The sequence below is a fragment of the Mustela nigripes genome, chromosome 10 (assembly GCF_022355385.1).
Source record: "Mustela nigripes isolate SB6536 chromosome 10, MUSNIG.SB6536, whole genome shotgun sequence".
Classification (NCBI taxonomy): domain Eukaryota; kingdom Metazoa; phylum Chordata; class Mammalia; order Carnivora; family Mustelidae; genus Mustela; species Mustela nigripes.
The window spans coordinates 23,538,854-23,563,504 of NC_081566.1; the positions used below are offsets into that span (position 1 = coordinate 23,538,854).

Below are 24,651 nucleotides of genomic sequence, written 5' to 3' on the forward strand. Positions count from 1 at the left end.
GGCCAGCAGACTAAAATGTTTGTTTTATAATTGCCCGCTGAACTATGATAGTTTGTTTCCAGATGGTGCCCTTCCTTCAACCTGCACACAGTCTCTCCTTGTTCAGAGCTATTCAACCTCCTGCTGATCCCACCACCCCCACCCCTATTTAAGGCTACAGAGAGGAAATCCTAAGGAGGAGATTTTCCCCCTTAGTCTCCAGCAATTTTTAGTGACGTAGTATGTGGGCTGAACTTGAGTTTACTGAGAAAGAGAGGGAATCACTATTCGAGGGTGCTGTATGTACAATCTGGGTCAGCTACAGCCGGTTACTGCACTTCTCCATGTGGCAGACAGAGCAAAGCCACAGTGCTTTCTCTGCCGGATTAAAGACAGCCCACAGACCAGAACTTCCACTATACTACTTAAAATTACATAGGTGGCTTGTCAAGTTCAATTGATTAGTGTTGTAAGAAGAAAAAGAAGTTGCTTATTACAGCTTGGATTTGACGGTCCAAAGCAAAAATGCAATTGCCATTAAAGTTACAGAGAAACAAACTTCTACACTGATTTTTAAAAGCAAGAAAAAGAGCAGCAAGTTTCTGGGTCTGCTTTATCAACAGATACATAAAGGTATTTTAATATTTATTTTTCTTTGACATTCTGTGTATGTTCAAAATTCTACATCTGCAGAAATTTCAAAATCTTTTATTAAACGAAGAATTTTAAAATATACTAACAATTTATTTCAGCTGAAAAACGGCTGGGTTTTTTTTGCACCTTTATGTTAAAAAACTGATCATTATGTACTTTGTGATGATTAATGCATGCTTTGAGGTTCAATTTAGTAATATTTGGTATATATGCTTATACAGTGCTACAACATGTTAGGTTTCAGAAAATGAGTGCTTTAGTAACACCAGAAAGAAATTTTAACAAGTAACAGATTCAATGTATAAAGTTTATAACACAGTGATTAAAAACAAAGGGATACAAACAAAAGAAAAGAGCTGTAAACATTAGTCTCTCTCTCCATGCAATTCCAGTGTGTGTGTGTGTGTGTGTGTTTGTGTGTGTGTGTGTGTGCTGGCAGGTTATGTATACTGTTAGAGATCTTAAAGTATAGCTACGAAACACAGCTAAAAAGATATAAAATTAACTGAAAGGCTTTGCAACGATCTCTCAATTACAGTATAACCAAATATCAAGCAGAAATTTTGGAAACTGAAGAATTTTAAATAACTTTTCACATTTACATGTAACAGTTATTTAACTCGGTTAACAGAAATTAAAATTGCTATACCTAGAATTACTTAAGAAAGTTATTGATACATTAAAAAAAAAAACCTAAAACTTTGCAGGTTAGAATTAAGGAAAAAAAGAAAATGTGACTTAACTATTAAGTAGTCAGCAGTAATAGGAAATAAGAACCCGGAAAACAGAATTACTTAAACTGTATTAAGTACAATTACTTAAATACATGATCAAAAGACCAAATATATATATATTTTAGATAGACGTAATTTCGGTAACCAAGCAAGAGGTTTCTCTCAATGTTCTACTTTCTTTCAATATTCTACTTTAATTGTATTATGAGAACTGTTAAAAATAAAATTACTAGTTAGCAAAATTACTAGTTTGCTTTTAAACACCAAAGACACTTAAGGTTCTTTTTATGATCTGGGGATCCTCTGTTTTTCTAAAACTAAAGACATTACATGGTAAGAAACTTCAATAAGCAAACAACTGTAAAGCTCAGATTTTTTCAACTTTACTTTCATGTCTTTTCCTTAAAGATTCATACTCTAAATCCTGGGAGGATCTCTGTTGAACATATTTTACAAAAAACTGATAAAATGTCCAAGCAATACTGCCATCTCTCTCTTTTCTGTTGCTGTTTGCTATGAAAAGTGCAGAACCTCATTAAACCCCAGTTCTTACTGAAGCCTTAGGCAAACATCGAATCTGAAACCCCAAACACAAAGATAACTACTATCCCTTTCTTTAATATCTCCAGGGGATGAGACTGTTCTTAAGTCTTCCCAGAACATAATTCACAATCTAGAAATATCTAAGGCATCTTCAATGCTTCATAAATTTAAGTTCATTGCCTCATACTGTTTTTAGTGCATGACATAGTCAGTTAAATGCCTCTATGCATTTACCATCTGAAAGGAAGTAAATCCTGATTTTTATTTCTTCTCTCTACTAGCTGGCAGTGTAGCAACTATGAAGAGAAATAATACCAAGAAAATTAACTCAAAGCATGGACTTTTCCCCCCCGTTTTTTCCTAAAAACAACCAAGCAAAGGCATCGATTTAAACCTAAGTATACTGTAACTAATTTATAACATTCTCTTGGGACCTAGGAAAGTTTTAACATATACAGAAAGGTTTTATGAGGTAACACAGATTTATAAAACTTACACTTTTAAAACAGAACGTGGTGGGAAAATATTAAATAAGAGAATGTTTTCAGAAAATGTAACAGTAAATGTATTTTTAAACCAGTTCTCACTCATGACGTAGCTAGTCTACTACTTCAGAAATGTGTCTCCTTATTCTTCTTTGGATGACAACGAAGTCACTACTTTTATAAGGTCAAAGGAATTATATTTATTTAAGAACACATGTTTAGTTGCTTCCTTTAAATACTTAGGTCAGATTCTCTCATGGTACACGATGATTTATCTTACGATTTAATTGTGCAGGAGCCCATGAAGAGCCAAGGCAGACCACAACAAAGGGAAGCTATTGCTATTTTAATTTCTCATCTTTGTTCTTTCATGACAACACTGACGTAAAGTCACAATAACAGTCTTGGATTACAAATTCTTAGTTGTCCTATACAAATCTGTGTCTGGTAGGAATACAGGCTGTTCCAATCAGAATATTGTTCATGAAATTCTACTTGTTTTGAAGTTACATGACAGCTTCTGAATTTCCCTTGTTTTGGTAGCTTATTTCATAGATTATTTAAAAAAAAAAACTTTGTAGTCTAAGAATTTCCATTCTATTATTAAAGTGAAATGAGTGGAAAAAAAAGTGAAATGAGAGAATCTAAGGACTAGTAAGTTAACTATGTAGGAGAAATACTGTACATTTTACTGTCCCAGTTTTAAAAATAAACCATATCTAAATCCCACGAATCTGCAAATATAAAGACCATATCTAAATCCCATGAATCTGCAAATATAACGAAAAATCTTTTATTGGTAACTCTAGTACAATAAAAGTCCTTTTCTTATAAAATAGAAGACTTTACGGTCTAAATTTTCTCTTGACATCAGAGGCAAAAATATAAAAACAAAAAACTAAAAGTACTCATCCAAGTGCGCTTTTATCAGTAAGCAACAGACAGCCTCTGATACAAATACGGAATACTATTGTGCTCATTCCTCTTATCTCGGTTATGTTAGTGAGAGACAAATGATTTCCCACACTCCATTCACTCTGCTTTATTTTCATTATCACTCCATTTGAAAACACCAACGTAGACATGGTTTAAAAAGGAGCAGTCATCTTTGTGAAAGCAGTTGGAGTCCTTATTTCATAGATCGTAAGAACCTTCATTTTTGGGGGAGGGCTCCTAATCACAAGTTAGTTCTGTAGCTATCAAGTAACAGTAATACATACGGGGGGAAGGAATGACAGCAGAAGTCTGGGATTGAAAAACGATGCAAACAGCCTAACAAAAATGATTCACAAATACCTTTTCATAAAAGGTGAATGGGTCCTTGTAAGTAATGGGTCCATGTAAAGACCTACAAACCAGAAAAAGACTGAAAAAACAAGAAGCACAAAGTTGAGGCTCCTTTATAAGTTACAGCATGACTACGATAAAATTCACAGGTCTGGAAAAATGAGAAGAACTGAATCCAATGTGAGTGCTAATTCTGGCTTCTCTGGGACTTTATTTCTTTGTAAAAAGTGTATACATTTATTTCACAGTGTTGTTGTGAATGCAAATAGTTAACAAGCATTAAGGGATTGTTTGCTCTCGGTGATAGAAAATAGGACAAAATATGTCACAATATGCAGTGGTTAATGAAAAAGAGAAACATCAACTCTGGAGTCTTTTGCCTAGATTCAGAATCTGGCTGCATCTCTCAGAAGCTGTGTGACACTCTGGGTAAGGTCCTTAATTTCTGGATGCCAGTCCTTCAGTGAAGATGAGGACTGTAATAATCTACTCAAAGGGCTGGAGTTATAAGTAATTTAATTAATACATGCAAAAGGGCTTAAAACAAGGTCAAAAGCCCAAGAAGTATGAACTACTGTTATTACTGCATTGCTATTATTAATTGTAGGCATAAACAATTTGGGACCTGACTTCTCAAATCAAAAAACAAGAACTTGGGGGGAAAGTGGGACAGAAGAGTTCTGCCTTAGTGTAATCACTGCTATCCTTCAAAAACAGCAGTTAGGCATCCAGTTTATGAGGGGGGGAAGGCGGGCCATGTGCTCCAGCAGCCTACTTGTGTGGCTGAGGGAAGCGGCACATCTCAGCCACTCTACTTACTACTACTACACCTGAGAGAGGTAACTCGTGAAACAGGAAGCAGCTTCGGTTCTTGAGAGCGAGTACTGGTGTTTCTACAAAAACTGTACTATGAGGGACAAGTGTTTCTTTGTCATAGCAAAAATGAAACACTGCAAGCACACAAGCCGGCAATGCATGCCACAGCTAGCAATGTCAGCCGAGGAGCCGGGGAACCTGAATCCTTGACCCGGTCCTAATACTACCGATTTGCGTGGCCCGGGCTTTCAAAATGCACATGGGTGCAGAGAGGTTCTCGAAGGCACCTTCCAACTCTAACAATCATATTCAACTACAGAGAGTTTCTTTCCTTGGTAATGGTTTCAGGAAACTATTGAAATTTTACTACAATACCGTTCAGTAGACTAAGAATTAAACTGCTTTAAAAAAAGAATGAACCTGCTAAATCATATGTAAGCTTAGAGCATTTATATGATTATAGTTCAGAAAACACAATTACCCACAACAATGACTGTAAACATTCTCTCATTCTTAAACTTGTCACTAATCCCAAAAGGACAGGCTACAAAAACAAAAAACATAATGCCAAAACTTTCTGGTCTGAGATCTGTTTAAAAAATGTCTGACAGATAAAAAAGATACTTATAGAGGGCCAATTTAACTAAAACCACATAATATAAATATAAAATAATAACTAATAAAATCACCTGCTATTAACTTTAATATTAGTTAGGGAAGAGGGGCACCTAGGTGGCTCAGGCAGTTAAACATCTGCCTTCGACTCAGGTCATGATCCCAGTGTCCTGAGCCCCACATCGGGCTCCCTGCTCAGTAGGGACTGCTGCTCCTTCTGCCTCTCCCCCTGCTTCTACTCTCTTTTCTCTCAAATAAATACAATCTAAAATAAATATATGAAAATGTATTTAATACTAGTTAGGGAAGAATGTTTTAATCAATGCCTTACAAACACTGTGTATCATTTTCAGAGCCTTCAGACAATAAGTAAACTTTCCAAAGGTAAGAAAAGTGTCTTATTAGGGTCTCAAAGCACCCAAGAACACTAACCCTATGCCTCTGCACACAGTGGGCACAGAACTGAGGAATAAAAAGCATTATAGTGAGGTGGTAGGTGGAGAGCTATTCTGAAACCTAAGTGTTAGACAAATGCAAACACATTATGATGCTGAATTTAACAAATTAATAACATTAATTTTGGCCCAGTTTAGTAACACCAATAGATACCCCCCCCCCTTTTTTTAAGTATTACTGACTTTTTAAAAGTAGGTTAAAATTGATTTTTACTTTTCCCCATTGGTATATTTTTTTTACTTAAGACATGAACTTTAATGCAGTTTTCTAGTAACATATTTTGAATTCTAAAAAGAAGTAGTATATTTAAGAACTTTGATAAATTAGGAAGTGCACGCAATGTAATCCACACATGGCTGAGAATTCTGTTGGAGCACACTGGTTTTATTAGTTTTTGTTTATTTTTTTAATGGACCACCTCAAATATAAACAATTATTCTTAACCCCAATATAATACAACTAGCTAATAACAGTATCATCTTGACTGCAAGATGACACATCCTGGGTTTTGCTCATGTTTATTATTCTACTTTATTTACTTATGTTTTCATTGTTTTTTAAAAGACTTCATACAACCTCATTTCAAAATGAAGGCTTTTTTCTGGACCCTAAGTGTGCTATTCTTCCTACTAATGGGCACTGGACACTGCAGAGGAGGAGAGTTCAAAATAAAAAAAACATCCCAGAAGAGATACCCTCGTGCCACAGATGGTAAAGAGGAAGTAAAGAAATGTGCATACACATTCCTGGTACCTGAACAAAAAATTACAGGGCCAATTTGTGTTAATACCAAAGGGCAAGATGCAAGTACCATTAAAGACATGATCACCAGGATGGACCTTGAAAACCTGAAGGACGTGCTCTCTAGGCAGAAGCGGGAGATAGACGTCCTGCAGTTGGTGGTGGATGTAGATGGAAACATTGTCAATGAGGTAAAGCTGCTGAGAAAAGAAAGCCGTAACATGAACTCTCGTGTTACTCAACTCTATATGCAACTATTACACGAGATTATCCGTAAGAGGGATAATTCACTTGAACTTTCCCAGTTGGAAAATAAAATCCTCAATGTCACTACAGAAATGCTGAAGATGGCAACAAGGTACAGGGAACTAGAGGTAAAATACGCTTCCTTGACTGATCTCGTCAATAACCAGTCTGTGATGATCACTGCGTTGGAAGAACAGTGCTTGAACATATTTTCCCGACAAGACCCCCATGTGTCTCCTCCTCTTGTCCAGGTAGTGCCACAGCATATCCCTAATAGTCATCAGTACACTCCCGGACTGCTGGGAGGTAACGAGATACAGAGGGATCCAGGTTATCCCAGAGACTTAATGCCACCACCTGATCTGGGAACTTCTCCCACCAAAAGTCCCTTCAAGATACCACCAGTAACTTTCATCAATGAAGGTAAGTTACCTCTTACTGTTAAAAATGGAAGTATAAGATTAATATGTTTTATGGTTTATGAAACAATGCACATAATAAGTCTTTTTATTTTTCATCTTGGTGATGTAATTATACATGAACATTTTTGTTTTCTATTAATCAAGAATTGAACTTAATTAAATACATCTCTCAGCTCTGCGTCCAAGAGTTCCTAAAAACAGTGTATTCTGTGAGGAAAATTATTACCTTCCAACCAAATTCTTACTAAGTTACTAGCATTAAGACAGGAATGAGTCCACAATCCACTTCTAACCTCTACAACCATCCCATCAGCCTCCAGCTAGGTCCTCTCGCCGCTCAACAATCCTTTTGTTTACCTCTTGCTGCTCTCCTCATTCTCCTCCTCTCCAAAAGGAACATTTAAAAATTTGCTTTCACTCTCCTTAAGCCTGTAATTATACCTCCTCCTCACCTCCACTCTCAGACACGCATCATCTATTGCTGTAGTGAGATGAAGTCTACCCAGTCCTAGTTTCCTCCTTCTTTCATATCTTGAAAACATCTGCACAACACCCATGCCTTCTTGACCTCAGTCGTAAGAGGAAAAGGTATCCCTTCCAATTTCCAAGACTAAACAAACTACAACTTGTATTTTATACCCATATATTTTAAAAGTAAGTTTTCACTAGGATAATAAAAAACCCTGAACTGATCTTAATATCCATACCTCTATTTCTTAATTCCTTCCCTTCCTTCCCTTCCTTGTTGATCACTGATATAAGTGCCCAAAGTACAAAGATAAATACTTGACCTTTGTTTCAGTTTAGTACACTCACTGCTAACTTTCTAAATATTGTACCCCCACATCCATTTTCTAATAAAGCATTCTCCTGAATCTTTACATATTGATTTGTTTCCTCAGAGTGGAAAGAAAAGTCCAAAGGCCCCAAACTAAAAAACAAATCATAGTTCATTCACTTATTGAAAAGGCAGCACATGAAACTGCACGCAGACTATGGGACAATTTTAGACCTCGAAAAGCAGCACACAGACTGGAAATACACACAGCATGAGCACCTCTCTGCATCAGCGGAACCATGGACCACCCACATCCCTGCTTTCTCAGGCATCCGCATCGTAATACTGACTCTTCCTACTTCCCTAGGTCCTTCATTTATATCTTCTTCCTCTCCTATAGCTTAAGAAGTTTGCCTCAAGATTCCCTATTTTACAGGTCTCACACATCTTCAAGGCTACAAGTATTACCACTGCTCAAATGCGTCCTGCTTAGAGCTCTCCCTCCTGATTCTAACCAGTGCTGAATGTTTGCATCTGGATGCTCTACCATCACTGCACAAGGTGCTGCTTCCTCTCTGCCTTCTTCCAGCTTATCTGTCAACCAGGCAGCTTTCAAGTCTTAAGTATCTTAAATGTTACACATTCCCAGATTCAAAGAAACATATCTCGATGGCTCTTTCCCCAAACTGCTAACTATGCCTTGAACACATTTTCTCTATCACATTACACTAGGGTTGTTTGCATGTCTGTCTCCTACTAGACTGAAAGCTTCTGGAAGAGAGTGAACGGTTTCAAACATCTAGCCAGGATCAAGTTTTGGCACACTGCACTCAGCTTATTTCAAGCACTACAATAGATATTTGAGGAATGAGTGAATGAATAACTGAAGCTTAAAATAATCCTTTTCCCAGCCTAGCATTTTCCTTTTAGAAGTAATTATTATAGAAGTAAAACATATTTATTGAAGAAAATCTAGAAAATACTAATAAGCTTTCCAAAAAGCTTCACTGAATATCCAAACAGTAATGAAAGTTAACACTTCCATAATAATCTTCAAGTCTTTCTTTTTTCCCCGTTGTTAACATGGTAATCACTATTCTTGCAATTTTAAAAGACAACTTTCCCTGTGGTTATACCCTTAGGATCAATCTTTGTTACTAAGATTGACGGGTCATTTGATTTTGATTTTTTTACTGTGATTCATGCTGCTCCGTATTTCTGAATTTGCTCGGCTCATCCCTGTCACTTCCCTCCTGCCCCACACGTGTAGTCAACAGAGTTCTATCCACGCTGCTTTTCTTTCATGGACTTCCCCCCCCAATCATTTATTTATTTTTAAGATTTTATTTATTTGAGAGAGAGCAGGCGTGTGCGTGTGGCCATCAGGTGGGGTGGGAGGGCAGAGGGAGAGGGAGAGGGAAACAGAGCAGCAGACTCTGCTGAGCAGCACCCTGGGATCATGACCTGAGCTTAAGGCAGACGCTTAACTAACTGAGCCACCCAGGTGCCCCTTGTCCTTCATTTCTATTCAGAGCCAGAATTCTAAGACCCAAGTTATTTACGGCAGCACCTGGAAGATGGAGACTTCTGGATTATTATAGCTGTGTAAACACTGGGATGGGGTGGGGTGGGCGGGCAACTGCTCTGTGCCCCAGTTTCCTCATCTATAAAAAAGAGGATAATAATTGTACTTACTTCCAGAATTAACACTTGAGAAGTGCTCAGAATAGGGCCTGGCACTCAAAATGTTAACTCTTATTAGGAATGGTATAACAGTTTGTTGAGTAGTCTAGCTCTATTTTCCGTCTCCATCAGAATATATTCTGTATTGCCAACAGATCTATCTTCTTAAACTACCACTTTGATCACATCACACTTCTGTTCAGCAGTTCCCCATTACAGACAGAAAATGTGCATTTTGCTTAGCCTGGGTAAGAACAGTATCCTCCTCAAATGAAACTTAACTTCTTTAGCTTTTCTTCTACTAATTTCCTTCACAAAAACCATCTGCTTCGATAAAATGAATCAATTCATTGTCTTTGAAATATTTACTACCATGCTTTCTGCCTATCAGATTATAAGGCTCAGACATAAGATACAGTAAAGTGAAGTAAAATAAAATAAAATAAAAGTAGCAATTCCTCCTTGAAGCCCTTGTTGACTTCCTCAGGCTTAAAGTGATTGTTCCTCTCCATGAATGTCTCTTTTCTCTGGAACACAAAATATATACAACAGGGATGCCTGGGTGGTTCAGTCGGTTAAGCCGCTGCCTTCAGCTCAGATTATGATCCCAGGGTCCTGGGATCAAGTCTCGCATCGGGCTCCTTGCTCAGGGGGGAGCCTGCTTCTCTCTCAGCCTCTGCCTCCCATTCTGCCTGCTTGTGCTTGCTCTGTCTCTGACAAATAAATAAATAAAAATCTTAAACACACACACACACACACACACACACACACACAACATTCCTTCTATTCCCTCTTAAATTATCAGTTATCTTCACGTGTATTTACAGCACTCAAATACACATTTAAGTAAAATGCCTTCCAACTATAATGTAAGTTCCTTCCTGGTAGATGGATACTGTATCTCATTTGCAGATGCTAAATAAATGTTGGTTTAACTTGTTATTACATTTTTCATAGAGCTTTGTAAAGCTGTCATTCCACAGACCTTCATGAAAGTTTTTTAGTACATTCTACTGTACTGTATCCTTCAATTTATACTGTTCTAACTCTCAGTAACAACAGGCTACAATACCATTATGTTAGGTAAATGATGATCACTATTACCTCACACCCTTTGATTTTCAAAGGAAAGATGTATACAAAATGACCCACAGGGTATAGAAAGAAAAATATATCTATTTTTAACAATCTTTTAAAAAGTATTTGTTCTGGGGTGCCTGGGTGGCTCAGTGAATTAAAGCCTCTGCCTTCGGCTCAGGTCATGATCTCAGGGTCCTGGGATCAAGCCCCGAATCGGGCTCTCTGATCAGTGAGGAGCCTGCTTCCCCCCTCTCTCTCTGCCTGCCTCTCAGCCTACTTGTGATCTGTCTCTCTGTGTCAAATAAATAAATAAAAATCTTTAAAAAAAGAAAAGTATGTGTTTTGTTTAAGCTTTTAATGTATACTTCCCAGCAAAGTAGTTTATTTATATAACATAAATAAACATAATTGAGTTTGTGGAATTTTTTTTTTTTCAACTGATAGAATGTACCATTAGGTAGGTATGGAGATGACCACCATGGAGTATTTTCTGTGGGTTTTTAATCTTAAGTGGATGGTATCATCAGTTCTCAGAGAAATCATTATTCACATATTCATACACTGATACATTTAAAAAGGCTTATACAAAAATGAGCTCTATCAGTTCTATATTTTATTATACATTGAGTTATAGTGCAGGAATAATCCTGTATTTCACAATTAAATCCCATGCTAGGGATTCAGCATATCGAAAGTCCCATTAAACAGACTTTTGTTTTAATAAAATAATGGTGTTTATATTCCTATTTACCAATCCTTAATGTAAAAATTAAATGAAGATATAACTTCTGTTATTCACTATTTACTTGTTGCTACAAGTAAACATTAACTTTTCACTTATTTTATTCTATAAATATTGGTCTTTGATATTCAAGGACATAATGAGCTACACTGTAAGAATGGTCATTAGCACACTAGCAAACATAAAAAAGAAAGTGCACAGAATTAAGAAAACCTGTTTCCTCTTCTGTTATTGACCTTGGGGTTAATAACAATTTGCCTGTCTGAATCTATTCTCTCATGTGTATAATGAGTTCGATGGACTGGACAACTCTAACATCACGTTTTAGTTCGAATATTCTATGATTCCTATCAAATATAAATTACTGTAACAATAATAAACAGACTTGCCCTTTTCTTTATATATATAATGTGTAAAAATCTGTGTGCATATTCTAATCAGACTGGAAAATATGTCTGAGCTGTTTGGGTACTTGCACAAAAGGGGCAAAGATGGATGGTCTGCCTGTACTTACAGATGCTCTGGCACCGAGAAGTTTGTATTACTGTACTCTGTGTGTGGGAACATGGTCTAGAAGTCTAAAGTCTCTAAATGTATAATGTGTATGTATTATTTAAAAGTGTTTCAGCCAGTCACAGAAAGTCAAATACTGTATGATTCCACTAATACAACATACCTAGGGAAGTCATATTCATACAGACAGAAAGCAGAATGGTGGTTGGTGAATGGAAAGTTGTTCAATGGACACAGGGTTTTAATTCTGCAAGATGAAAAGACTACTGGAGATTGGTTGTGCAACAAAGATAAAGTACTGATGCCATTGAACTGTACATTTCAAAATGATGAAGTTGGTAAACTTTGTTATATCTTATCATCATTTTTCTAAAAAGGTATTTTAATGACAATTTAAAATTTTTCTTTTAAAAATGGTTATAAGAAAAATGCACCTCAAAAAAACTTACAATGAACTTTAAAGCAAGGGGTGCCTGGGTGACTCAGTCTCTTAAGTGTCTGCCTCCAGCTCAGGTCATGACCCCATGCTCCTGGGATTGAGTCCTGCATTGGGCTCCTTACTCAGTGGGGAACCTGCTTCTCCTTCTGCCTGCTTTGCCTGCCATTCCCCCTTCAGTGCTCTCTCTCTCTCTCCCTCTCTGACAAATAAATAAAATCTTATAAAACAAAACAAACTAAATAAATGAACTTAAAGCAAATAATGCAATACTTTTGTTAGATTAAAAATAATTATCTCCAGAAACATTACTCTCCCTCTAGCTTAAAAACAAAATAGTTGAGAATTTAACTACACACCTGGCAAATTGCCATGAATAAAATCGTTAACTCTTAATGTTATTCAGTGGCTACATTTTGGGTTAGTCTTTTATAAAAAACAAAACACATTACTCTTTTATGAATGGTATATTTATAAAAATAAGTATATTGCTTGTACGCAGATGGACTTGAGAAAGTTCCTGCACACTGTGTTAGGGCACAGATCTGAGTATCAGGACATCTGGATTTTGGCAAGACTTTTTTTTTTAGTCTTTTTAAAGACTGTTGTGATTAAATGAGGTGATGCATATAAACATGCTTGTGTATGGTCTGACCATCTATTCCATTTTTCTGTGCCCTTCCCTATATGTGCCTTGCTTTGCCATGTATGGGGATAGGAAAGGTAAGCTTTAAAAGCTATACATGCCCTCCTTAATACCAACCACCAGGCTCATGTAACCCCCACCCCCGACACCCTTCCAAAACCCTCAGTTTGTTTCTCTGAGTCCACAGTCTCTCATACTTCGTCTCCCCCTCTGATTTACCCCAAATTCACTTTTCCTTTCCTTCTCCTAATGTCCTCCATGTTATTCCTTATGCTCCACATATAAGTGAAACCATATGATAACTGACTTTCTCTGCTTGACTTAAAAATATGGGTCCTTAATGAAAAATACACCTTGGGAAATAATGTGGCATGACTGTTCAATATTTTTCTTTCTATGAATCAGATCTATTAACTGGAGTTTGTTAGTCCAATACAAACTTTTAATCATCAGATAAACTGAGGAAGAGAGACACTGGTCCTTCAAATTCAATGTACAGAATTCTAGTTTCCTGCCTTAAGAAGAGTCCAATTGTGTGTCAACAAAGATGAAGACTATTTCAAGATTACTCAATGCAAGGAAAAGGTTAATAAAACTCCTATGTTAAAAGAAAGGTACTTCCAGTCTATACTGTATGGTGCACCATTATGAATAAATTCCTGAAGCATGTCAATTAATTTATTCCTAATAATAGGCAAACCTGCAAGTTAAATCTGACCTCTCAAAAACAAAGCTGTTGCTTTTCTACTAGTCACTTAAGAATTCCTATTAGGCATTATGGTAGAGAAAGAAAAAACATTTAAAATAAGAATGTCTTATATTCTAACTCTAGGCAGAAAGTTAAGTAACATATTCAAAAGTAATGAAAAAAATTTTCTGTTAAGATCAACAATACACACTGGCTAAGACAGGTTAATGGTTTATTTATAAAAATGAATACGAATAAATACTAAGTTCTGATAATTACTATCTTTACTGAGGAGAAAAAGTAGCTGAAAGTACTACTAATTTTATACACATGTTCTGGAAAAGGGTTTTTTTTTCCCCTCAAAGATTTTATTTATTTATTTATTTATTTGACAGAGAGCGAGAGAGAGAAATCACAAGTAGGCAGAGAGGGGGAAGTAGGCCTCCTGCTAAGCAGAGACCCCGATGTGGGACTCGATCCCAGGACCCTGAGATCATGACCCAAGCCAAAGGCAGAGGCTTAATCCACTGAGCCACCCAGGTGCCCCTGGAAAAGGGTTTCAACTAAATTCTCCTAAGCCTTTCTAAGTCTAACAGGTACCCAAATTGCAAACATGAAGGCTACCACAAACAAGTGGGTTGAAAAGTAAAGATCATTTTATTTTTCAAAAAATATTTTATTTATTTATTTATTTATTTGACAGGCAGAGATCACAAGTAGGCAGAAAGGCGGGAAGAGAGCGAGAGAGAGAGAGAGAGAGATGGAAGCAGGCTCCCTGCTGAGCAGAGAGCCCGATGTGGGACTCGAGCCCAGGATGCTGGGATCATGACCTGAGCTGAAGGCAGAGGCTTTAACCCACTGAGCCACCTAGGAGCCCCTAAAGATCATTATAAATTTGCATAAAATGAAGTCTTATCAAATGAAAGCAGGATTTAGGAAACCCAAAACTCTCCAATTTGGTTAAATATCCAAGGGCATTTTAAATAGCAGAGAAGAAACAAATACTATTTTACAAATAAATACTATTTTACAAATACTTTGTAACATTCAAAAGCTTGTTCTAAGTATTTTAAGCTATTCAAATAACCTAATGAAAGTCCAATGCTGAATATATCCTTAAATATAAAATGTAAATTGTCAAAACTATAATTAAATGAGTTCAAATATTTAGAAGAATAACATTCATAAAATAAACAATATAAAGGTGGTATTTATAAGAATAAGCAAATTTCTGAAATGAGAGATATTTATGTGGATTCCAACAAGACTACTTCATATGTGCATTAACTACAACAGAGTTTAAAATAAGACCAATATTCCTCAGATATCCTTGACTATTCCGGAAGTGACAACTTAGAAAAAGTTTGACTACAATGAAGAATCAATTTCAACTCGACAGCCAACCTCAAGAGCTCCAAGTATCCCCCTTAGCCATTTACATCTTAGACGAACTAGACTTTTAACTCCTCTGTAACATCAAGCTCTCTTTGGATTCCATCCCTCAGCTCCGGTGACTCATGTGTGGCCATGATTAGATTCCTTAACCCCATAGGCCTAACTCCTCTTCAATCTTCAAGATTCTGCTCACATATAAGTAGACTTTTATCTCTGTTAATCTGGGTTAGTTATTTCTGGCCAGTGTCCCATGTGCCCTACAGAACTCCATCAAAGTACCTATTATATTGTTAAGGAATTCTCTCTTTAGTTGCCATTTCCCCCATTTCCCACCTGACTCTATGGTTGTTTCTTTACCATCCGAGCCTAAAATTTTCTAGCCTATTGTTGATGCAGACAGACACATCTGGAAAAAATGCACAACTGAGGACATTCTAGAAACCACGGTGGCTTCAGGAATCACTGAGTTCAATAAATATTTGAGTGTCTAAGTGGGCCAAGACAACCAAAAGATACAATCTTTGCCATGGAGAGTTGTATGAGTAAACAAATGAATATATTACCATGCATTACACAAAGTAATCTAAGAATGGACCTGGAAATTAGACTTTACTTTTCCTTCTATTTCACTTCCACATATAAAATTAAAGTTTTATAAATTTCATCCTATCCGAACTACAACTTTCTATCCTTCTCTTACCTGACTACAATGTATGTTTCTGTAATGTTTAGTAGCTCATATATGACTGGTAAAAAAGGAGAATATCAGTAAAACAAAGAGGTCATACTGGCTCACTAGGAGTAATCAGCTGTTAATTTTGGTGCAGTATTTTATAGAACATGAAGGTTTTCAGGAATACACTATTTTCTACAATAGACATGACTATACATTCATCTTTGATTAGCCATATTTAAATTTATTAAATAAGCATGTATTTATTAAAGGAGTTACTGCTGTGCGTTAGGGATAGCAACAAAGGACAAAAGAAGGCTACTAACAGTTGATGATGACTACTCTGTAAAGTATTGTGTAAAAAGTTCTGAATACTTTGTCATTTAGATTCAGTAACTGATAAGGTAGATAATATAAAAATAATTCACACTGAATTTTAATGGAATATGATCTAACTTATGGCCAGTCTGATAAGCTCAAAAATGTTACTTTTATCATAGTCTTCCCTAGCTTAAGAATCTATTTATAAGCTTTCACAGGCTAACCAATATCTTCATGAATACAGAAGCATAAATTCTCAACAAAATTTTAGCAAATCTGGCAACTTTTAAAAATAATAATACACTATGACCAAGTCAAGGTCATCCCAGAAATACAAGGTTGGTTTAACATCAAAAAAATAATCAACAGAATTTACCTATTAACAAACAAAAAAAGAAAACCCTGTTGTTTGAGTAGATAAATAAAAAGCTTCTGACAAAATCCAAAGCCCATCATGATAAAAACGCTTAAAACACTAGGAACAGAAAGAACAAGAATTTTTGAAGTAGGTATTACAGCTTAAAGGATATGTTTGTAATGAATGAAAGCTTGGAGTAACTCTAAAACTAAAAAATTCAATACCTAAAAAAAATGCAACCCAAGAAAGACAGCATTAAGTCTTTACAGGTAGTTTCTCAAAAATTTTACTAGTATTATGTAGTGTTTTGTCACTGTATCATGAAAACTCTGAAACAGAAATATCGATAAAACACTAAAATGTGGGCTAGAGAAATAGATCATCACTTGATTTTGTCTGTGGTTTTCAATTTTCTTGTATTTAAAATGTGAAGGCGGGACCCCTGGGTGGCTCAGCAGGTTAAGTCTCTGCCTTCGGCCTAGGTCATGATCTCAGGGTTTGGGGATTGAGACCTGCATGGGGCTCTGTGCTCAGCAGGGAGCCTGCTTCCTCCTCTCTCTCTCTGCCTACTTGTGATCTTTCTGTCAAATAAATAAATAAAATCTTTAAAACATGAAGGCAAGTTAATTCATTCATTCACTTAAAAAAAGACGGACAGAAAAAATGCAATCTTGCCATTTGCAATGACGTGGATGAACTATAGAGTATTATGCTAAGTGAAATGAGTCAATCAGAGAAAGACAATTATCTTATGATCTCACTGATACATGGAATTTAAGAAACAAGGCAAAGGATCATAGGGGAAGAGAAGAAAAAATGAAAGAAGATGAAACCAGAGACGGAGACAGACCATGAGAGACTGTTAATCTTAGGAAGCCAACAGAGGGCTGCTGGAGGGGAGGGGTGGGGGGAGGGGGCCAGGTAGGCCCCGCGGCAGTGAGTGGGTGACAGATATTGGGGGGAGGGTATGTGTTGTGAGTGCTGGGTGTTGTGTAAGACTGATGAATCACAGACCTATACCCCTGAAACAAATAATACATTATACGTTAATTAACTAAATTTCAACTGAAAAAAAAAAAAAAAGACTGATTATCCGCCTATAGCTAAAACACTGATAATGTACAGTCAGAAGAAAAACGAAAATAGTCACCATCCTCAAGGAGCAATCTAGAGGCAAGAGTTCAGTCTCTAAGAACCCCTTCTAATGATATAATTATATAATTATTTATTTAATGAGATGAATCTTTCCCCAATTAGCCCCAAATGGATCCTGTATATATTGGCACAGTACAGATAACATATTTCTTAAAATTTCAACAATCCTATTAGCATTATAGTGAGTATTTTCTTGTATGAGCTTTACTTGACTAAACTCTATTTACATGTAATTTTTAAAAATTGCACATGTCAAAATTTAAATATTTCTAGTAAAATATAAAGTTTGACAACTGGGTTTTCTATACTTTTTTTGTGTTGTTCTAAAAGATCTGCAGGGTAATTCTTATTTCTAAATCACTTAATACTTTTACATGATTATAAAAAAACAACTGATCAAAATACTGAAGAATGGTGCAACTAAAGACTGTTAGTAAAACTTAGAAGCAATCTTTCTTTAGGTCCAAAAATGTGGAAATCACAAGTTCAAGAGTCAGCTCCTCTACAAAACATTTCACAATATGTTTTATCATTTTAAAAGATATGAAGAACTTACTCATGTATTAAAAATTGGGAGGGAACCCATAAAACTACAAAATAACACAAGAGCAAATGTAGCCAGCAGTTCAGAGCATGGACTCTGGGATTAGAAAGAAATGGGTTTACGTCTAGGGCTTATTACCTTCTAAGATACAGGACCTTAGACGAGTTAACTGTTGCATCTATAGCACATCTGTAAACGATCACAGGGTCATTGTGTAGACTAAATAAGAAAATTACTGTTTGTCATATAAATTGATACAACTCTTTAGAAAGGCATTTTGCCAACATTCCTGAAGTGTATTCTTATGGACCGTTGAATGAGGGAAAAAAGTTAACAGATTCTTTAAGTTTGGGGGAACTCTGGTTTATTTCAGGGCTTCTTAATCTTTCATATGTGAATGTACACTGTGGGTTTCCAAAAGGGTAATATAATACTTAGCAATAATAAAACTTATTTGACCATGGCTGGCCATTTTCACTCAGTACCTCAAGGGACTAGTGTGTTCCGCAGAAACCAAATTTTGGAAACTGTAAACCAAGCACTATGAAGAGCTATAAAAGTGTTCACACCCTCTTGATCCAGTAGATCAATCCCACAGCATTTTTATAAGTAATTATTTGAAAAAAATGAAGCCAGTAAGATGACACTTTGTATAGTTTTATAATAGCAAAAATCAGATGAAACCTTGATATCCAATGACAAAGGAATAAACAATGATGTATCAATGTTAAAAATTTATATTACAGCTACTAAGTGTCAGAATGACTGCAGTCCCACTGCAATTTCTGTTAAAAGACAGAATCCAACTTTCTATGTGTGTCAGAATGATGACAATATAAAAATGTTTTTCTATGGACAAACACTCACAAGAGCAGTGGAAAATGAAACAAGTTAATCTTCCATATAGTGGGACTGGGGTAATTCTTTTATTTGGTTTCTTAAACTTTTATGGTGTTGTGTATATAACGGATAAAAAGTGGTATCTTTATAAAGAAAGCTATAAAGGGAAGACTTTTGATTAAAAACTATCTCAAAATGGCTCTGTTCCTATTAAGTTTCCTGGTAATCAATGACATTTTCATTATAGGACCATTCAAAGACTGTCAGCATGCAAAAGAAGCTGGACATTCAGTCAGTGGGATTTATATGATTAAACCTGAAAACAGCAATGGACCAATACAGTTATGGTGTGAGAACAGTCTGGATCCTGGGGGTTGGACTGTTATTCAGAAAAGAACAGACGGCTCTGTCAACTTCTTCAGAAATTGGGAAAATTATAAGGTAAATCAGTGATTCAGATCCGGGATGTGGAACATAAGAGCTCTTACAGAAGTAACCATCTGTGCAAATAAATAATACAGTTTAAAAATAACTATCCACATATTTTTCATTATCTACTCTCCAGTTTTAAAGTCAAAATGAAAAGGTAAAAGGGAAACTGAAGTTATCCTTTAAACTGCCCGTTTTCAGTCTGGATGATTTATACATATATTTAATTCTTAGCAAAGACTACTGCTGACTCCATTTTCTAAAAAGATAACTGCTTTTTTGTTTATGACCACGTTATGATCAGCAACTGTATTTAAGCAATATGAACTACAGAACTTAAAAAAATGACCATTTCTTGAGGACCGATTACCTCTGATAACTGCCCCCTCATGTTGTAAACTGCTTATCCCAGAGGCTGGTGCTGCTGGGAAGTAACGTGCCCGACTGTCGCACGGGACCAGAGCCGTGCAGCAATCATTTTGGAAAAAGTAAACGACCAGTCCTGGTTAATAATTTTGATGTTTACATGCTAACTGTAGGAGTGGTATACACCCTCCAGTTCAAGGAGGGCAGATGGGTGAGATTACATTCTCTACATGGTCAGTTGTTCATTCAGAATTACGTAAGTCATGTGATTACTCACTTTTAGGTGACATTTTATTGGCAGTTAAAACTGAGACATTAATACATCCATGTTAGAAGTTATTTCTAAGCAAATAACTAGGGGAAAAAAAGTCCTGTAACACAACCTTCTTGAGAACACAGGTAGTGTTAAGATGAGGTTTACTGAGCCTAAGGCTGTGCTGTTTACCTACCGTGGTGAACGCTTATAGAAACAGAAGAGTTCCTTGATTTATTTTTTAAAAAGAGTCAACAACTTTTCCAAGGTGGAACTCTGAAGATTACTGCTATATCTTCTGATATTTAATTGTAACAGAGCTAAAGAAGACAATGTACTTTAACAACAGAATATTATCATTTTTACTGAGAGATCATAAGATGTTAAATATCCTTTTTGTTTGACTAAAGGGGGGAGGGGGGACAGTTACAGATATACTCTTAGAAAGAAAACTTTGGCTCTTTGTATATGAGAGAGATTAGGAATCCTTTTCAGAGATCTGGGTAGCTTATTAGTTGATGCTTTTAGTAGCTAGGAATAATTTTCATTCTCTTCTGCCTTTTTCTTATCTGTAAAGTTTGAAGCTAGCTGTTCAAATGAATAGACAAAGTAAGAGAGAGCAAAACAAAACGACTATGTGAGGCTTGTAAAAATCAGGTAATCTATTAAAAGGGAAGTTCACCTTACCACTTAAATGGTGAATATTTATTTATCAAAGATTTAAAACTTATCTGTAAAGAAGTTTACTATCTCTACACTTATTTATCTCCTCATGCTGTTTGTTTATTAACAGAAAGGGTTTGGAAACATTGATGGAGAATACTGGCTTGGACTGGAAAATATCTATATGCTTAGCAATCAAGATAATTATAAGCTGTTGATTGAATTAGAAGACTGGAGTGACAAGAAAGTCTATGCAGAATATAGCAGCTTTCGCCTGGAACCTGAAAGTGAATTCTTCAAATTGCGTCTGGGAACTTACCAGGGAAATGCAGGGGACTCCATGATGTGGCATAATGGTAAACAGTTCACCACACTGGACAGAGATAAAGATATGTATGCAGGTGAGTAAGAAAAACTGATGTGTATTCTTTGTAGAACGACTAACTTCTATATGCATTACAGAGAACCCTGCTATTAAAGTATATGGTACTAAAAATCTTTCCAGAAAGGTAATTTTGGACTCAATCACAGGTTAGGCTGCCAAAAAGTTAGTTATCTCTTCTATAAGGCAAGCCCAAAGTGTGAATAAACTCTATCACTCCAACCAGGGGTTGAATTGAGCAAAAACTTAATTCACCTGGAAACAAAACAATGCCTGAAATCCATAACTACTACTGACTAAACATGGCAGGCACGGTTGCAGGTGCTACAGATACAGCAATGAGGAAAGTTCCTGCCCTTGTAGAGCTTATTCTCCAGGAGACAAAATGATTTGTCAGGTGGTGGCAAGTACCCTAATAAAAATAAAACCAGTGAGGGAACAGTAAGTGACGAGCAGCAGGGAGTAAAATGGGTGCTATTTTATACAGAGTGGCCGAGAAAGGTTACCTTGAGAAGGTAACATCTGAATAAAGACCTGAAGGGAGTGAAGGAGGCCAGCCATTTGGGAATATGGCTTTGATAAAGGCATTTCTTAGTACCTACACAGAAGGGAATAGTATGACTGCAACATGTGGTAGGACAGCAAAAAAGCTTTACTCAGTGGGGAAATTAATACTCTCTTTAAAATCAGTTAGGCAATCCAGACTTAACACTTAACACTACGGCACCTGAGTGGCTCATATTTGACTTTGGCTCAGGTCACGATCTCAGGGTTGTGGGCCTGAGCCCACATTGGGCTCCCTGCTTGACAGGGAGCCTGCTTCCCACTCTGCACCTCTTCCCCTCCTGTTCGTGCAAGCGGAGTCTCAAATAAATATATAAATAGATAGACAGATAAAGTCTTTTTTTAAAAAAGCTCTTAACATTAATTTTCATATACTTTTTCCTTTAAAAAAAAAAAAGATTTATCAGAGAGAGTGTGTACGAGCAGGGGGAGCAACAGGGAGAGGAACAGGGAGAAGAAAGCTCCCCACTGTGCAAGACGCAGGATGTGGGACTTGATCCCAGAACTCTGGGATCATGACCTGACCCAAAGGCAGATGCTTAACCGACTGAACCATCCAGGCTTTTGACATTTTAACCCAGGTTTGTGGCCCCGATAAAGAGATATATATCCCTCCTGAAAACTGATCTACTTTTCAGCTGTATCTTGGCCAGAAGCATGGAGGTCTCTACGTTAACCTGTTTACAATGGCAAAAGAGGAAAAAAGGGAGAGATGTAACCAAAGTATAGTATATACCATATTTATAGAAACACATCTGACCACTGGTAGGGCTACTCTCTTTTATATTATTTTATGCTATTTTAATAATTGAATTTTCCCAAATTTACTTTTAGCAACTCTGTATCTTTCCTTCCCAATCTCTCCCCTCTCCCTCTTTCTCTTTCACAAACGTTATTTTTGTTTTATTTACCCTGCTACCCCCAAATTAAATCACTTAATTTAAAAAAAGCATGTAGTAAACAAGCGAAGGGCAAAATAAAGGCAATTCAAGTGATATTTCAAGTAGCTGATACTTCAGGAGCAGTAACAGAATGAATGAAGAAACAAAACCACAAAGATAAAAGGTAACGGAAATAAGTAAGAGAACTCAAATAGTCCCAAAGGTAGCTTAAGTTTTTGATGGTTTGCAGAGTACTGCACATAGAAGAAACCTTTACTTTGATATCTCTTATTTTTTTTCCTCAAAGGAAACTGTGCCCATTTTCATAAAGGAGGATGGTGGTACAATGCCTGTGCACATTCTAACCTAAATGGAGTATGGTACAGAGGAGGTCATTACAGAAGCAAGTACCAAGATGGAATTTTCTGGGCTGAATATCGAGGCGGATCATACTCCTTGAGAGCAGTTCAGATGATGATCAAGCCTATTGACTGAAGAGAGACAGTCTCCAACTTAAACGACACAGAACTCTCTATTTTTCAGTTCCTAAAAATGTAAATGTTACATGTATATTGTTTTGCAAAATTCATTGCTACAGATATAGTTTTAAAAATGAATGTTATTGTAACTATAAAGGGGGACTTATAAATGTAATTTCATCTTTCCTCAATATACTGCAGAAGGTTATTTGTATCCATAACCCTATTTTAAAAACTGTATTGACTAAATACAGGTAAAGCTTGTTTTATAAAATGTAAATATTTGCCACAATGTATAACAAATCTTAGCTTTATTTTAAATCAAAACTGAATACATGTTCAAGAACAATTTATTTAAAAACTTTATGAGATTGCTCTAACTTCCAATAGAAAAATAATTTTAAGATTTCAAGCCAAGTAATACATTTTATTTATAAAATTACAAACAGGAAATTAGAGAAAACTCTAATTTTGCCAAAAGAAAATACATTTTGCATTGAATAAAAGTTATTTCAAACTCAATTTGTGCCTTTCACATGAAATGATTGTATCTAAATTCTTGACAACATACTATATGCTGATTTCCCCAAAGAATTAAGTGAACCACAGTATTAAAATATATATTTTAAAACAAAAATAATGTATGCAATATTTAGTCAATTTACAAAAATAGAAAGACAAATTTTTTTTAGTATCATCTTCATATGATTTGTTGAACATCAAAATTTTCTCAAATGCATTTGTGTTGTTGTATCAGCAAAATACTGATATTACAAAAATTTAATAAGCTAAATGTTTTCATATCTGAATTATAACTATAAGCATATTAATTTTCTTCCTCGCCCTACCCCCAAATCTGCTACTCCAAAGTCAGAAAGCTTGTAGAGCTTTATAAGCCATTACTGCATACTGATGGGTGGGACTAATACAATTTCAAGGAACTGTTAGATATTTTCCCAATACTGAGATTCAATAGCTTCAGAGCAGAATCCACAGGGGTTTGGCTAGTCCAATTCGCTAATTCCATTTTATGGTGTGTGTGTGTGTGTGTGTGTGTGTGTGTGTGTGTGATTTATTCATCTTTGGATATAACAACTTTATTACTAATCTTCTGGAATAATTTCCTTCCAGAAAAATGTTCATTGCTTACAGATGACCTTTCTTCACTTGATCTTAGCCAAAAGGCCGAGAAGCGATACAGATGACCTTTATTTCATTCGTGAACTAAAAATTTAGAGAAATCTCATGACTTTTGTTCAAGCAAAAAGAAAACCCAATCAGAACTGAAGATGACCATTTAAACAACTCAAGCCAACCAACATGACCAGTATTTTTTCTGTCACATGCTAAAATTAAAATTCTGGTGAAAGAAGGTAAGAGAACATCAAAACCTTATAGTATTTTTATTCTTTGTTTTACTTAAAGGTCATCTTCAAATGGTTTAGAAGTCCCTCCTACCACCCCCAGAACAAAAACAAAAAATCTGGTGTAAGACTTCTGGGATGGGGCCCCCAGATGACTAGGTCAATTAAGCGTCTGCCTTCAGCTTAGGACATGATCCCAGGATCCTGGCACAGAGAGCCAAATTGGGTTCCCTGTTCATCAATGAGCCTGTTCCTCCCTTTCTCTCTGCCCCTCCTCTCTGCTTGTGCTCTCTCTCTCAAATAAATAAATTAAAAAAAAAATTAAAAAAATATTTCTGGCACAAATTAGGCATCTAGTTGTATCAAATCTTAGTAAAATTTTCCTAGGGTATTCCATTTATTGACAGACCTATAGCATTTCACTTAAACATCCAAAACCC

At 36.1% G+C, this 24,651-nt stretch overlaps 2 protein-coding genes across 3 annotated transcripts in view; one reads left to right on the plus strand and one right to left on the minus strand.

The window, feature by feature from the left end:
* Positions 1 to 24,651, minus strand: part of RALGPS2 (Ral GEF with PH domain and SH3 binding motif 2) — a 156,276-nt gene that overhangs the window by 42,458 nt on the left and 89,167 nt on the right. The window lies entirely within an intron of this gene.
* On the plus strand, positions 250 to 23,369 carry ANGPTL1 (angiopoietin like 1). Its single transcript, XM_059414036.1, has 5 exons — positions 250 to 612; positions 6,134 to 6,979; positions 19,078 to 19,271; positions 20,672 to 20,942; positions 22,676 to 23,369. The coding sequence occupies exons 2-5, from the start codon at positions 6,157 to 6,159 to the stop codon at positions 22,861 to 22,863; spliced, it is 1,476 nt and encodes a 491-aa protein (XP_059270019.1). The 5' UTR covers positions 250 to 612; positions 6,134 to 6,156; the 3' UTR covers positions 22,864 to 23,369.

Coding starts and splice junctions, on each gene's coding strand:
- ANGPTL1 (XM_059414036.1), top strand. CDS start 6,157: ATGAAGGCTTTTTTCTGGACCCTAAGTGTGCTATTCTTCCTACTAATG. Junction 19,272..20,671: donor GAAATTGGGAAAATTATAAG/GTAAATCAGTGA, acceptor GTTTATTAACAG/AAAGGGTTTGGAAACATTGA. Junction 20,943..22,675: donor AGATAAAGATATGTATGCAG/GTGAGTAAGAAA, acceptor TTTTCCTCAAAG/GAAACTGTGCCCATTTTCAT.